The sequence below is a fragment of the Archocentrus centrarchus genome, unplaced genomic scaffold (assembly GCF_007364275.1).
Source record: "Archocentrus centrarchus isolate MPI-CPG fArcCen1 unplaced genomic scaffold, fArcCen1 scaffold_42_ctg1, whole genome shotgun sequence".
NCBI classification, from domain to species: Eukaryota; Metazoa; Chordata; class Actinopteri; order Cichliformes; family Cichlidae; genus Archocentrus; species Archocentrus centrarchus.
The window spans coordinates 593,886-610,587 of NW_022060268.1; the positions used below are offsets into that span (position 1 = coordinate 593,886).

A 16,702-nucleotide genomic window follows, 5' to 3' on the forward strand; every position below is an offset into this window, starting at 1 on the left:
ATGCTGAGATTCATTCACTGGACCCCCCACCCCCACCCCAGTCCTTATACAGTATATATTGGGTTACATCAGGTTGAATTCAGTGTGTAAATCCACACAGAGCAGCAGCAGCTGATCACAGCCTGACACAAAGAAATCTCCTGGAGCTACAATAGAAATTATGTGAGCTGTGATTCTTTACCCCACACTGAGCCACTACAGCCGATCTTAGGGTCCCCCCACCTGCTGAATCCCACTGTAACCCCTGACTGTGCTCACTGTCCGTTCAGGTGAGGCAGAGTCACCCTCTACAATGTAGGGAACAGCAAATAGAGATTTTTAAAACTTCTCTTTTTCTCTGCTCACGTTCTACATAACAGTGTTAAAGCTGAGTTAATTCATTAGAATTAGAACTTAGATTGAAATAAAGTTTGTATTGTCTTGTAATTTTTTATTACATTAGTATAGCACGAGGGTCAGTTAGCTTTGCACAAAAACAGCTGGTAGAAACGTCCTCCAAAAAGCTGCCCTTAATTTCATACTTTGAGTACATTTCAGAGCCTGTACTTTTTTACTTTTACTTGAGCAAAGAAGTTGAAGCAGTACTTCAACTTTTATCAGAGTATTTTTTAACACAAGTATTTGTACTTCTAAGTACAGAATGACTGTACTTTTGCCACCTCTGGTTAAACTGTGTTGCGTTGCACCGTGCCGGAGTCCTGCCAGCGGCCGCCGGCGGGGGCGCTGTTGTCCCTGTGGTGACCCATAAGCGGGGGAGTGAGAGGTGCATGAAATGGAGAAAAATGGCGGATCATGTGCAGGTAAGCAGAGGTTTCATGTTTTTGTCGCCGATAATTTCTGTAGGTGGGCGCAGCTGAAGCTGAGACCGGATCCGAGCGCGCCGCTCCCGGCACCAAGCTGGCGTGGGGCCGCTGCGTGCGGGCGGTGGCCGCGGCGGAGCTGACGGCGGGGAAAGAAAGGATGCGGCCGCCTGTGTTGACTTGTGGCCTGCTGTGACAGCACGGACTGGAGGTTAGCCGCTGCTAGCTGCAAGGGTTGGCTCCAGGCTCCGGGACCAACACAGGAGCCGGGGAGCTGTGGGGATTCGGCCTGGGGACCCCCGGTCCCCGTGCCCGGTAGAGGAGCGCGACCATAGTTAGAGCGGCGGGAAACGTCGGCGTATTTCAGCGAAGTAAACAATGAAACATGATTAGCTGCGGCCGGATAGCTGACAGGCTAGCATGAACTGTCACCTGGCGCCACGGTGAACCGCTGTGAGCACGCCTGTCCCGGCCGGCCCGGCGAACCGAAACCGGCGGACCTAACCGGGCCCGGTACTTGGCACTTTCTGTCCCTGAGTTTCGGGTGTTTTTCTTATCCGCAGCTCGGCTCCGTTAGCTCTGCCATGCAGCGGCTAGGCTAACGTTAGCAACTCCAGACTGAACTTCTCCCGCCCGAGCGTGTTTGAAAACATGACTGGGTCTGTCCGTCTGTTTGTCGGTGAACCGGGGCGACGGCACCGGGCTGGACCCGCGGGGGCTTTATGGAGGGGGCAGCGGGGCATTTTACATGTGTGTGCGGATCCCGGAGCCGTAGCTAGCCTAGCCGCTGCGCTCCGGACACATGTTTGGGAGCCGGAGGAGGAGAGGGATGAAGTTTGGAGCTTTCTGTTGTGCTTTCGCTTCGCTCCATCATGCCCAGGAGGAGCTCTCTAAGAGCTTCGGAGGCTTTCCAGCATTTAAGCAGGGCACTTTTTAGAGTGGTAGACTTTATGCTGCTGTACAGGTGCTCACTGAACAGGTGAAACACGGACAGGTGAAGCCAGCTTTCATTTTCTGTGCTGATCACGTGATCGCTAAACAACGTCATATTTTCTTGTGCACAGGATGAATAAAACTCGACCCCAGTTTATGGGCTGAAGCAGTAACTTTAAAGTAAGTTTAAGCAGTTTATCTGTGATCAGCTCGGGATGATATGAACTCAGGTGTGTCACAGGTGTCTTCCAACCTTATAAAAATGAGGTTTACAGATTGGACCCTTTAAAAAGCCCCCCGGCAGTGATACTTTCACCGTCACAGGTCAGGATCCTTTCAGTGACATAATGTCTGATTGTCCAGGTGAAAGTCTTCACTGACGTAATGGTTTTACTGGTCCCAGTGAATGAGACACTCATTTACCCCAAGAGTGATTAACGTATCGCTGCCTCGTTCAGTTTCCCTTTGAGACCTCAGTGTAATAAAAGACTTTAATTTGCTGTTTTCAGAAGAGAAACTCAAATCATCTCATTTTAGAAGTTTCAACACAGCTGTTTTTTGTTTTGTTTTTTTTCTTTGTTTGTTTTTAATTTATCTTTAATTCGTTTATCAGTTATCGTACTGTGAAAGATGAACTCGGGGCCAAATCCATCATGAGGGCCAGCCCACTGCATGATTTAGCGTAGTCTGAAAACTGCATTACAGTCCACAGTTACTGCAGTTTTTCCATGAGGTGCCTCACTCTTCCTGTAGTGAGCCTATAGTTAGAGTTGTGTAAACCTGCTCTCTATAATGTTCATGAACTGACAGCAGCCTCACTGAGTGTTTCTCCTCAGCTGTTTCAGGTTTCAGTTCTTCTTTAAGTGTGGACATGCTTAGAATTTATAGATTTTTTAAATTTATTTATTTTTAAATAAAAAGGGGCCGGATGTATTGGCAGCCGTGCTCTGACACTCCTGTGATGTTTACGGCTGCTACTCATGATGATTAAATGTCCATCTGCTAATCTTTAGATAATAGCCGATCATCCGTCTGCTCCCTGAAACCTCCCACAGGTTTTCTGTTTATGGAGAAGAGCTGCAGACCAAACAGCATCTCCTGAATTGTTTCCCAGCATTTATATTATTATATTTCTGCATAAGCGGGCCTTTAAGCTCGCAGTGCCTTATTTTTCTGGCAGGAGTCTATATACCAAAAACAAGATTGAATAAAACCTCACAATAAATAAACAGCTCTGGGGTTCACATTTGGCTCAGCCTGTTTCCATGAGTTTATTATTTCTGGTTTCTGATGCATGTCCGGATCACAGGGCAGCAGTCTAAACAGAGACCCCCCCTCTCACCGTCTCCTCCTCCTCCATCCAGGGGCACCTCGAGGTGTCCCCAGAGCAGCTGAGAGACATCACCTCTGCAGCGTGTCCTGGGTCTGCCCTCCCGCTCGGAGGACACACCTGAAACCCCTCCCTTATGAGGCGTCCTGGTCACATGATGAGCAGCGGCTCTACTCCGAGCTCCTCCTGACCTCTCACCCTGCTGCACGGGCGAGCCCGGCCTCTGGAGGATGCATCCATGTTCCAAAAGCTAGTCTCAGTAGGCGGGGATCAGAGCTCTGTGCTGCATCCACAGTACAGTTATTCCACATGTTTTTGACAGCGCCCCCCTGTGGCAGCTGCAGCATGAGGGCCTGCAGAGCCAAAGTGAACCAAAACAGCTGACCGGCTGATTCGGGTTTACTTCCTGGATAAATAAAGATTAGATTTATAAAAATGTCTCCCCAACAGGCCTGCAGCACCTTTGGTTAGCACAGGCTGCTTTTGGACACTTGCAAATTATTATTGTACCTCATTTTTATTAAAGTGACTCTTTGTAAGTTTAGACGAGGAATAAACAGCGTTACCTGAAAGGTGAGTGTCGGGTCAGCACAGTGTAGAAAATACAAATGATGGAAACAAAGAAAAGAAAAGAAAAGAAAAGATGCTGCAGGTGCATTTCAGGCATCCTGTGTAGGTGTTTGGAAGCCAGGTGTGACGAGTGAGGGGTGGAGCTGTCAATCACAAGTCGGTAGCCAATGAGCATAGCTTGGATAATCCTGCTTTCTGAAACTTAGTGACCAATGTTTATGAAGTGGGGTTGAGGGTTCATTCAGTGTGGCTCAGCAGACACACCCGTACTGAGGTCAGGGTGCCCACTAACATACCTGTGGGGCACTGCAGCAGAGTGAACTATTGTTTAACTGGGAAACTGTGCGTGCTGTCACCAGTGTGGTAGATGGTCCTGCAGTATCACAGAGAGGGTTGTGATGTTCGTGTGCTACCGTTGCTCTCTGGCTGAAGGTTGTTGCTGTGCTGGACTCTCCTGAGAGCCGGTCTGTGTCCGCCCTGGGATAGGAGTAGAAGTCCAAACGGGAAGAAAACAAAGTTTTCCATAAGAAAGTTTAATCTCGCCGAGCTGTGGCGGCGTCTCCCTCTCGGGGAATCGCTGTGCTTGTGTATCACTGCAGCCACGATGAAAATTGACACAGTTGTGTGTTCGTGTCAGGTTCAAAAGTTGAAAAGCTGAAACAAACCTGTGAAACAACCTCATTTTTAGCAGCATCCACAAAGTTTGTCTGCAGCAGCGAGTGGAGCAGGAAACACTGCAGCACAGATAAAGATCTGAAGCTCTCCTGCTGTTTCCAGCTGGACCCAAACTTCATTAGCTGCACCTTAAAGTCAGATTCACATTCACACCTGGAAAATGACTTTACATCATTTTTACTCCCCAAACCTGCAGCCATCAGAGTAACACACCCTCCTCATTTTCGGCAGGTTGAAACATCCTGAATATAATAAAGGAGAATGTTGTTAAAGGGACTGTGCAGAGTTTCAGGTTATTAAATGACAGAAAGTCAGAGATGCTTGGACTCTGCTTTACATCATTTTATGATCAAAATGCATTAGAAACTCTGAGCTGTTGGTCGAATAAAGAGAGAGGAACTTTGGGAAACCCTTAAAGAATAAAGCAGTTATTGACTGAAATATCTGAATCGTGCAAACAGAGTATTTGCTGCTTCCTTCAGGTTTCGTTGGTTTCCTGAGTTGTAGATGATGGTAAACCGAGTCTTTGGCCTTTATTTGACTAAAATAAGGCATCTCTGCAATGATTGATCGAGTAACTAGAATAATTTGATAATAAAAAAATCCTCAACACAAATTTGTTGCTTTGATGCTTCGTTTAAACTCTGCAGCTCAGGTATAAGCGGAGCGTTTTCCCTGCATTAGCAGCGTTCAAGTTCTCCATCACTGCGATGATTTCCTTCATTTGGAAAAACAACCCTTTAACACCAAGTGGGTCATCGCTGTCACGTTTTTCCATGCCTCCACTGCTCTCTACACCCATGTATGTGTTGTGCTTGCTGTGCTGAGATTTTCAGCTATTGGATACGTAACAACAGTTTCCTAGCAGGTATCGCCATTAGCACTAGCGATCGTTTGGTACCGAGGAGCTCCTCCAAAATATTTTTTATGTTTTAATCCCTGATTAGCCACTAAAAATAAACCTGCAGCAGAAATATACACTGCTCATGAAAATAAAGGGAACACTCAAATAACATCCTAGATCTGAATGAATGAAATATTCTCATTGAATACTTTGTTCTGTACAAAGTTGAATGTGCTGACAACAAAATCACACAAAAATCATCAGTGGAAATCAAATTTGTTAACCAATGGAGGCCTGGATTTGGAGTCGCACACAAAATTAAAGTGGAAAAACACACTACAGGCTGATCCAACTTTGATGTAATGTCCTTAAAACAAGTCAAAATGAGGCTCAGTATTGTGTGTGGCCTCCACGTGCCTGTATGACCTCCCTACAATGCCTGGGCATGCTCCTGATGAGGTGGTGGATGGACTCCTGAGGGATCTCCTCCCAGACCTGGACTAAAGCATCCGCCAACTCCTGGACAGTCTGTGGTGCAACGTGACGTTGGTGGATGGAGCGAGACATGATGTCCCAGATGTGCTCAATCAGATTCAGGTCTGGGGAACGGGTGGGCCAGTCCATAGCTTCAATGCCTTCATCTTGCAGGAACCGCTGACACACTCCAGCCACATGAGGTCTAGCATTGTCCTGCATTAGGAGGAACCCAGGGCCAACCGCACCAGCATATGGTCTCACAAGGGGTCTGAGGATCTCATCTCGGTACCTAATGGCAGTCATGCTACCGCTGGCGAGCACATGGAGGGCTGTGCGGCCATTCAAAGAAATGCCACCCCACACCATTACTGACCCACTGCCAAACTGGTCATGCTGAAGGATGTTGCAGGCAGCAGATCGCTCTCCACGGCGTCTCCAGACTCTGTCACGTCTGTCACATGTGCTCAGTGTGAACCTGCTTTCATCTGTGAAGAGCACAGGGCGCCAGTGGTGAATTTGCCAATCCTGGTGTTCTCTGGCAAATGCCAAGCGTCCTGCACGGTGTTGGGCTGTGAGCACAACCCCCATCTGTGGACGTCGGGCCCTCATACCATCCTCATGGAGTCGGTTTCTAACCGTTTGTGCAGACACATGCACATTTGTGGCCTGCTGGAGGTCATTTTGCAGGGCTCTGGCAGTGCTCCTCCTGTTCCTCCTTGCACAAAGGCGGAGGTAGCGGTCCTGCTGCTGGGTTGTTGCCCTCCTACGGCCTTCTCCACGTCTCCTGGTGTACTGGCCTGTCTCCTGGTAGCGCCTCCAGCCTCTGGACACTACGCTGACAGACACAGCAAACCTTCTCGCCACAGCTCGCATTGATGTGCCATCCTGGATGAGCTGCACTACCTGAGCCACTTGTGTGGGTTGTAGAGTCCGTCTCATGCTACCAGAGTGTGAAAGCACCGCCAACATTCAAAAGTGACCAAAACATCAGCCAGAAAGCATAGGTACTGAGAAGTGGTCTGTGGTCCCCACCTGCAGAACCACTCCTTTGAGTGTGTCTTGCTAATTGCCAATAATTTACACCTGTTGTCTATTCCATTTGCACAACAGCATGTGACATTGATTGTCAATCAGTTTGATTTCACAGAAGTTTGATTTACTTGGAGTTATATTGTGTTTAAGTGTTCCCTTTATTTTTTTTTGAGCAGTGTATTTAGGAGAATGCCCGTGAATACAAAGCATTACAACATTACGCTTTTGCAGCCCCCAGTTTTCAACAAAAACACTGATAACACAGCAGCTGTTTTACGTGCAGTCTGTCTGCACATGTGTGCAAAGAGGCGGAGCCATTACTCAGACGGTGAGCTCAGGTGGATTGAAAGGAAGCATTTTTCTAGCGTCCAAAGCAGCAGCGCTTGTTCCCGTAACCACCTTAAAACCTTTACTGGGAAACAGCTGAAAGTCCTTCATTGATCACCTGATCAGCAGGTGAAGAAAAGAGAACTCTGTAGCTGCTCCATCCATGCTGTTTGTTTAACACAGGGAAACAGCTGCAGTAAATCTATGGAAGTTAAAATATGCAGATGAACTTAATAAGACAAAAGTATTTCTTATCCGATTAATCGGTTAAATAATCAATTACTAAAATAATCCATAGCTGCAGCCCAACTCAGATTCAACATGAGGAAGACGAAGTTTTCTTTACACCTCAAACGTCATTCGAACAACGATTGAAACACAAAGTTAGCACCAAGGAGGACGTGTGAGCACCATAAAGCAAAGACAGTGGGACTGTATTTGCAGACACATCAATGTTAAAGCTGGATGATTTATTGATAAATGAATGCTGAGCCATTCTGAAGCTGCAGGGAGGCCCGTATCCCTGCTTAGACTGCAGCCAGGGAACAGCTTCATGGATGATTTGATGCTCACATTTCCCAAAATGTTCCAGCTTCAGCCTTTCAGGTGTGAGGGTTTGATGATTCTTACATGATGGTGAACTCAGTGTTTGGGGGGGGTGTCATTTTTCATTTACCGTATTTTAATTGTTGCAGGTAAACGTAAGGCTGCTCAGTTACACCTTCAGAGATTTGTTTTTGTCTTCCTGGAAATCTGGAAGTTTTTTCTTGTCTTGTGGTGCTGGAAAGCAGTTGCAGTTGAGCCGAACTGTATTTGTGTTGTTGTGTCCAGGTAAAAGTCTCACTGAGATTAAGAGGTGTGGCCAAGAGAGCAGCTGAAGCTACAACTATGTAACAAAGAAACGGACACACCTGCTGTTCAGTGCAGTGAGTGAGCGCAGACCTGCAGATCATCAGGAGCCACTTTCAGTCTGGATGTGAGGGCCGTGCAGAGCTCGTGCACTGATCTGACACGACTGTCTGATGGTTGTGAGTGTGAAAGCTGTAATCTGAGAGGACTTCAGAAGCATTGCTCAGTGGCAGCACAATGAGGAAACTGTTGAACGACGTTGTAAAACCAGCTCCTGTGTTATTGGGACCCGTTTACATGGAAGAAATTCAGGTTGTTCCTGAATGATTTCTCAAGTACAGCACTGAGTTCTCTGTGTACTCTGTGCAGCCCTGAGCGCGCTCTTTAGTCCTGATTTTTCTTTATAAAGGGTCATTATGAATAAAATCAACCAGATCAATCATTTAATGAAGCCATGCAAAGTTTTACCTTCATACTATGAGTACTTTCAGTTACAGGAAGTACACAGGGTCCATGTACTGCATCTTGGAGCCCTCATGGCTTCATCAGTCCAGCAGATCTCCACATGAAACTTTCAGCACTGAAAAGCACATTTAATCTCTGTTAGAAACTGCATCCGGATCAGTTTTACAGAGTCTCAGGCCAGAGACTAAACCTGGTTCCTGTGAGCATCAGTGATGGATCCACCACAGTCTGAATGGCTGAATCACTGCAGGGAACCTCACAGAGTGCATTGTGGGTAAATACAGGTGGCTGCTCAGGCTCATCTCCTCGCTTTGAATGCTGTCACATTTTAGCAGTCGTGCGTGCAGCTTGTGGCTGTGGAGAAATGATGCGGTTTGGCCACGATGCGTCGATCAGACAGCTTCAGGTCCTCAAAAGTTTTTAAAAATCAAATCTGTGTGTACTTCAAGGGTCTGTAACATTTCCATGGCTTCATTGCATAAACCAGTTACTGTGCTGATTCTGAGGGAAACCAGGCACGACGATGAGCGGCGGATCAGTCACAGTGACTCCTCCTCTTCATCATCCTTCCTGACTCTAACAGGACCGTCATCTCCAAATTGAACTCAGTCAGGCCTGAAACCATCAGGAAGGTGTTTCTCATAGACTTCCATCCAATCAGACTGCTTTTTACAACCAGAGGTGTCGCCCCCAGCTGGTCGTTAGAGAGGAAGCAGGTTTAAGGCTTCACTTTTCAGATGTGTCCGGGTCGGTATCGTCATCCTCGCCCATGTCATTAACGGCGCTTTAAAGCCACAGTAACACTGCCCACGTGTTCTAACTGGAGCCTGTCGAGACGTCACCTGTGACATTAAAACACTCAGGTGAGTCCCTGCAAAATAAACCTAGTAAAATCCAGGAAGCATCTGTCTGCAGGCCGGCCGCGCACGACCAAATAAAAATAGAAACAGTTTGATTTAAAATTAGAAAGCAGAACCATCTGTCAGCTGCTGCGTTGGGAGTGGGACAGAGTCGGGAGCATCGGGAAGAGCTGGAATCAGAGGAAGTGTGAATCAGGGTGACTTCATCTCCTCAGGAAAAAATGGAAAACTTACACAAGAAAATGGGGGAAATGTTAAATGTAGCAGTTGAAATATTATTCCTTTTCATATCTTTCAGTTATTTTTCCCTCAGTGTTGTTATTCCAGGGTTTGGGTGTAGTTTGGTGTGTGTGTGTGTGTGTGTGTGTGTGTGTGCGCGCGCGCGCGTGTGTGTGTTTGTGTGTGTGTGTGTGTGGTTATTCCTGCTGAACTTTATCAGGTTCGTGTGAAGTGAGTCTGTGATGAGGCGCTGCAGACGTCGGCGTGCACCCTGGGTTTGCTGCTCCCCTCTTATCTGAGACCCGCAGAGGTTCGATGCACATGATGCAACGCTCGGTAATATCGCTCCATGTACCACAAACGCCTCGCACGGGTGGAGGCAGCGAACGCACCGCCATGTCTGTAAGCACAAGCAGCCTCCAATTGAGCTCCTCCATCCTTGACTCTGTGATGGTGCAGTTTTCCTGGAGAGTAGCCCGAGATCATTAAAGCTTCAGGAGGCAGAAAAGCTTGTTTATCCTGTGATTATGAGCATTTAAAGGCTCGGTGTGGGGGGCCTGTTTTATCTGGTTCTAATCTCTGCGCTCCTCCCGAGTCTGTCTCTGAAACTAGGAAAGGCTGCTGCTCTCTGATAAGCCCGTGTCCTCTTCTCTGTCTTTATTCAGGGCCTTGCCCAGCTGGAGATCCTGTGTAAGCAGCTGTACGAGACCACCGACACCGCCGTCCGACACCAGGCCGAGAAAGCTCTGGTGGAGTTCACCAACAGCCCCGACTGTCTCAGCAAATGTCAGCTGCTGCTGGAGAGAGGCAGCGTGAGTAGAAACAGCACCAAACTGTCCCACCTGAGCTGCTTCAACATTCCCACATTAGCAGATATAATTCTCGGGGGGGGGGGGGTCCTGCTAATAAAACTGTAGATAAGACTCAGCATACATGGCAGGTGGAGGTTAGGCCCTGATGAAAGGTGGTTTCAGCCATCCCTGCAGGCAGGAGATCTTCATGGGGCGGAGACTCACAAAGTCCTGACATATGATCCATGAATGCTGGCACACACCTCAGATTGATGTTAAAATATCAGAGCATCTCTGATGTGAGCAAGTTTATTTTTATAATCTAATTCAGCAACCTTGGATATTCTGTACCTGTTAGACCAGTTCAAGGGTTTATTTTTATTTGGATGATTGTGAAAGTATCATGTCAGAGATCAGTGAAGATCCACCGGGAGGTTCAGAGTGCTGTATGGAGTCGTGTTAATGAGCACCAAGAACGTCCACCCACAAATGTCTTCAGTAAAGCAGCTCCAGCTGTCACAGTCCTGATATCAGACCTGAAGAGCTTCCCCGAGGAGAACTGCACTCTTTAAAGCTGAAAGGAAACTTTCTGTTTCGTCTGGAAGAAGAGGAGCAGCACCGAGTCCGAGGTGTTTGAAGCCCAGTGAGGACTTTCTGCAGGCTCTGATGGTTTGGGGTCCAGGCCATCTGCTGCTGATGGTGCTGGTTGGTCCACTGATCCAAAGTCAGTGCAGCCTCTACCAGGAGGAGTTGGAGCACTTCCTGCTTCCACCTGCTGATGAGCTTTATGGAGATGCTGACTTCCTTTTTGATTGATCTTAGGCAGTTGTTCTCATTATGCTGCGTCAGCTTCATGCTCACGTTCATGAATGTGAATGAGCTCAGGTCATTTTCTGGCCTGTTCACCTGAGTGTGTGTTTACCTGTGCAGCCAGCTCGAGCTTTAATACCATCACAGCACAGACCTGCTATGATGGTATTAAAGCTCAGCTCATATTTCACATTAATGAACAGGTTTCTGTATAGATGCAGTGTTTGGCACAGGTGGGCCACCCAGGTGTTGTTTCTGATTTTAGTTCTTGTATTTTTTATCTGTCTGAGATAAAGATGGAGATGTTCAGCTGTGGGTCTGAGAGGTTCTTCCTGTGCCATCAGAGTAGATGGATTTAGCTGGATGTCAGAGATGATGATGTTGCTCCTAACCCGCCTGCTTTTTCTCTCTCAGTCTTCATATTCTCAGCTGCTCGCAGCCACCTGTTTGTCTAAACTGGTTTCTCGGACCAGCAACCCTCTACCCCTCGAGCAACGCATCGACATCCGTGAGTATCTCCTGCTGAGCTCACAGGATGTAAAAATACAACAAAGCAGAATGAGCAGTTGAACGTGTTGTAGGGTGTTTGTTTTATTTTGAAAAGCTGGTGCTGAGTTTCCTGTCTCTGTGGCGTTCAGGGAACTATGTGCTGAACTATCTGGCGACACGGCCGAAGTTGGCGGCGTTTGTGACGCAGGCGCTGATCCAGCTTTACGCCAGGATCACCAAGCTGGGCTGGTTCGACTGTCAGAAGGACGACTACGTCTTCAGAAACGTGATCGGCGACGTGACGCGCTTCCTGCAGGTCAGAGCGCTGGAACACTCCTGGACGGGTGACCTTTGAACCCGGTCTTTTATTTATGTATTTGGTCAGAATAAAGTTATAAGCCTGGAAAAGGTCGGCGTGCTGGGCGGCTCGTTAGCTGGAGCCGTGCAGACACGTCAGAGCTTTGGCGTGTTTGTAACTGCACGGCAGGTCCAGTGGCGTCAGCGAAGGATTCATTCTGATGTAAACGTGCAGCTGGAACAGTTTGATTCCCTGAACCACTCCTCCATTTTTCTGTTCGATGTGTAAGGAGGAGGAGCCAACAGAAACAGGATTAATTAAGCCTGGATTAGTTGAACCTGATCTTCTCTAAGCTGCTGTTGCTGCTGTGTTTACAGGACAGCGTTGAACACTGCATCATAGGCGTCACCATCCTGTCCCAGCTGACCAATGAGATCAATCAGGTGAGTCACATGGTGGTTAACGAACTCAGAGGAATCAGCTGACCGGGTTAAATAACAGACAAGCTTTATTCAGAGGAAAATACCAGAAAGCTAATCGAATACAAATCACTGTTTGATTAGTGATCAGTAATAATCATCATAATAACAGCTTAGAAATGAGTAAAAAATGTAAATTAGCTCAAAAACATTTAATTCAGAGCTGAAAGCTCAGTAAAACGGATTAATAGAAATAAATGAAAAACACTGAAGTGACTTAAACTCGGTGAGCAGCGTGCGCAGCAAACAGGATATTAAAATAACCAGCGTGTGCGTCTCCCGGTTTAACCTCCTGTGTTTCCTCCTCAGGCCGACACGACGCACCCGCTGACCAAACACAGGAAGATCGCCTCCTCGTTCAGAGACTCCTCGCTCTTTGACATTTTCACGCTTTCCTGCAACCTCCTCAAACAGGTTTGTTTCAGCGGCTTCGTCCCGCCTGCAGCTCGTTAAACACACAGGAGCTAAAACAACAGAGGATGAACTGAGAGGCTGCACGAAGGCCCGGTCTCAGAAAGAGAAGGCTCATTTTCATCCATGAATCATGCAAAGCTGCCCTGAGAGGTCACACTAAAATTTATTTTGAGTCTGAAGCGAGCTCTGAAGTTCTTGTTGATGAGGCGGCGTCGGCGTGTTGGATTAGTCGTGGATACGGAGAGCAGAAGGCAGCTGAAGATGTGTTTGTCTTTCAGGCTTCGGGGAAGAACCTGAACCTGAACGATGAGTCCCAGCACGGCCTGCTGATGCAGCTCCTCAAGCTCAGCTACAATTGCCTCAACTACGACTTCATAGGAACCTCCACGGACGAGTCGTCGGACGACCTGTGCACCGTGCAGATCCCCACATCATGGAGATCAGGTAGCTGCACGAGGGGGCGGGGCCGGGCAAAAGGATCATGGAAAAATGTTTGTTCATTTCCTGCACGTGACTCGCTGCTGTTGTAGAAAGCAGCAGTTTGTAAATGTGGAGGGTGTCTTTACAGTTGGGTCAGGATAGTGTGACAGCTGTGCAGCAGGCGGCTCGGCGGTGCAAAAAAGGTTAAATACGTCTGTTTTCTCTCCCGCAGCCTTTCTCGATTCCTCCACCCTGCAGCTGTTTTTCAATTTGTATCATTCCATCCCTCCATCCCTTTCCCCGTTGGTAAGTGAGCACAGTCATGTGATTAAAACCTGCAGACTGAGGCGAGAAACTTCCTGTTTGTGAGCCTGTGTGTGTCTGCGTGTGTGTGCGCAGGTGTTGTCGTGTCTAGTTCAGATCGCCTCAGTCCGGAGGTCTCTTTTCAACAACGCAGAGCGAGCGAAGTTTCTCTCACACTTGGTGGACGGGGTGAAGAGGATATTGGCAAACCCACAGGTAACACATACCTGCCTCGCTTGAACACACACCTCTCTGCAGCTTGGCGTGTTTTTGAAAACGTGTGTTTGTGCTTCAGTGTTTGCCCGATCCGAACAACTACCACGAGTTCTGCCGCCTGCTGGCGAGGCTGAAGAGTAACTACCAGCTGGGCGAGCTGGTCAAAGTAGAGAACTACCCCGAGGTCATTCGCCTCATCGCCAACTTCACCGTCACCAGTCTGCAGGTGGGAGGAGGGCGTCTTCATTTATAACCTCTTCTCAGGCTGTAGTAGCTTGTATGTATGGTCCCTTTGAATATATGGGTCAGATTTGACCCGCTTATCTTAGATCCGTGTGTGTGGGTGTGTGTGTGTTAAATGTTGGTTTTAGGGAACCTGTAAACGGTGCATGTCTGTGTGCACCTTTTATGGGACTGAGTCGAATACGTTTGTCCAGGTTCCCACAGAGGTGCCCCTCTGTGGGAGTCTGTGCAGACTCCCACAGAGGGGCACCTGCTGCTCTCTGGAGGGAGTCTGCACAGAGTGCAACAGTAAAGCAGAACATGAGTACTCGTATCCACAGTATTCCTGACTTCGTGCCATTACCCATAATTCATAGCGGAAGCCGGTAGTTTACTTCCGTTTGCGCTGTTGTTTAAGGTTGCGGGCTTACACACTTGCCGTTCATTGAAACATTTTGACTCTGCAGTTTCTTTTACCTGCCTAAATGGTACCACATCAGAGGTGGATACATTGCAAGGATGTTTTAAAAAGCAGCGAGGTAACAGTGCCTCACCCGTCACTTGTGTAAACGACATGAAATTATGGCCTGAAGTCAGCTACATCCACATTATCGGTTACCTTTGTTTTGTGAGGAATCACGTAATTATAAGAGTACCAGATTACCTTCAAAGCAATAAAATCAATCAAGTAATGCTTAACAAACAAGGCAACGTTGTTTTCCTTAAAGCAGCTGTAGAGCCGAGCCAGAGCATCAGCCAAGCTAAGCCCTTAGCATGGGTCATGCTAAGGGAAAGTGGAGCGGTGGAGACAGTCAGCTGTTCCTGTATCGCTGATTAGGGAAAACATGCAGTGATGCTGCAGCTGTTCTGTGGAAGGTAAATCACTGATCTGGATATCAGAGTGTTCAGATCACTGAAACAGAAACACTGGACTGGCTGAAGGCTGATCGAGGAGACACGCAGCTGTCATCCTGCTAACTGCTACGTGTTTACATGAAGGCAGGCATTGTTTAAGCTTTGTGTAGGCTGTATGCTGTAGTGTCACACTATAAATAAAATAACGTAAACAAATAAGAGGCTGTACATTAAAGGAAAACTTAAAACATAAGGAGAAAATACAGTAATAGGATGTGCAACTGGGTAGTATAATTTGGGGGAAAAAGAACAAATTTACATAATAAAATAATTTGAAAAAATGTACAGACTGATGTAGTGACAACCGACAACAGCACAAGTTGAACCCGAGTTCATGTTCCAACTAATAAAGCCGCCTGTTACAGCAGAGGTCCCCAACCCCCGGGCCGTGGACCGGTACCGGGCCGCACATAAAGAATAAATAACTTAAATTATTTCCGTTTTACTTATCATCTGCGCCTAAACTATATTTTATTTTGAAAAATGGGCGGATTCGCTCCGTTACTTCCCTCCATGACTTCCTCTTGACGTGTCAAGACGTTTCTGCTCACATGATACGTCACCGCTAAAATTAAACCCAGAAGCTTCAGGCCTGTCTAACGAAATCGGTTGGTTGACCTACATAACGCTTCTTTAAATTTTTGAGTGCTCAACAAGAGTAGAAAAGCGCTATGTAAGAACTAGTCCATTTACCATTTTTATTTATCAACACCGGGGATAGCAGTGAGGTAGACCCAGCCATCAAACTGACTCTCCAGCGCTTGACACCGCGGCTCTGCAGCCACGCTCCATGTGAAATCGGCCGAACCCAGTCAAACCAGAAGCCAGCAAAAATGAGTATCAGAGAAACAAGCTCAGGGGGCTTACACTGATTCAGTGTTATGGTGAGTTGTATTTTTCATGCGCTTTATACAGTAAAAATCACCTAAGTCGAAGTCGCACAAATCGGGTTTTCGCTCTAGTTGGATGGCATCTGCAGGTCCTGATTTTTCCTAACATTAATTCCAATAAAATCATCACATAAATCCGTCGGATATTCACCTACCTCGGATGAAAAATCTGGTCCCATTGTAATAAATTTCCAGTTAAATGTGATCGCATAAACTGGATGAGTTTAGCGCTAAAACCCTCCTCAGCTCCTGTCCGCCCACTTCCATGCATCGGCTCGTTCGTGCACAACTACACACACACTAACAACGCCTGGAAATTGTTTTAGTGTTTATATCAGTTCATTTCACCGGGGACAATCGTGGCAAGTGTAAGCTACAAACTTGCACTTACGAGTAAAATTTCAGATTATAAAATTTGCAGAAGCAAATTCATAGATGAAGCAGAAGCCATTGCAGCGAAATTCGTTAATAGACCCCAAACTGGGCCATTTGAATCCGACTGAGGTGATTTCTACTGTATATGTTTTTGCGGTGTATCTTATTTTGAAGGCATGTTTTACCGTGGCTCTAACAGCTGACCAGGGAGCGCTGTGGGCAGAGAGCCTGTTATTCATGTTGAGGCGGGATGTTACGAGAACGCTGCTGATAGAGTTGCATACAAATACAAAGTGGATTCCCGTTTTTTATTCAGGGTTCGTACGGGTGCTGGAAATCCTTAAAAATGCTTGAATTTTAATATTGTCCTTTCAAGGTTTGAAAAGTGCTTGAATTTTGGATATAGTGCTTGAAAGTGCTTGAAATTGTAACCGCTTTTTTTTGTAAATAAAAATATAACTATCTGGTTGAACAGTTCGCTTATGAAACGGAGAAATAAAATGAGTCGTAAAGTCTAAAATGAAAATTTCTCCGCGTGGGTCTGGCCTGCCCGTCTGCATGTGATCTGTCAGTCTGTTTGTGACCACGCCCCTCCCCCGAAGACAGAGAGTGGCCGTTTTAATGAGTGTTCACTGGAAAACTGCAAACTCCAATTATGGATCAGACGAATATGGAATACTTTTAAGTCAAAAGTTACAA

At 46.9% G+C, this 16,702-nt stretch overlaps 1 protein-coding gene across 1 annotated transcript in view; it reads left to right on the forward strand.

Moving 5' to 3' along the window:
• Window positions 1–704: 704 nt before the first annotated feature.
• The window catches only part of LOC115777048 (exportin-7), a 32,715-nt gene continuing 16,717 nt past the window's right edge, over window positions 705–16,702 (forward strand). Inside the window, exons 1-10 of the mRNA XM_030724863.1 lie at window positions 705–800; window positions 10,047–10,193; window positions 11,397–11,490; window positions 11,621–11,787; window positions 12,147–12,212; window positions 12,558–12,662; window positions 12,941–13,106; window positions 13,315–13,388; window positions 13,482–13,601; window positions 13,681–13,827. Coding sequence (XP_030580723.1) covers window positions 768–800; window positions 10,047–10,193; window positions 11,397–11,490; window positions 11,621–11,787; window positions 12,147–12,212; window positions 12,558–12,662; window positions 12,941–13,106; window positions 13,315–13,388; window positions 13,482–13,601; window positions 13,681–13,827 — 1,119 coding nt within the window. The 5' untranslated portion in view covers window positions 705–767. The remainder of the gene's footprint in view (window positions 801–10,046; window positions 10,194–11,396; window positions 11,491–11,620; window positions 11,788–12,146; window positions 12,213–12,557; window positions 12,663–12,940; window positions 13,107–13,314; window positions 13,389–13,481; window positions 13,602–13,680; window positions 13,828–16,702) is intronic.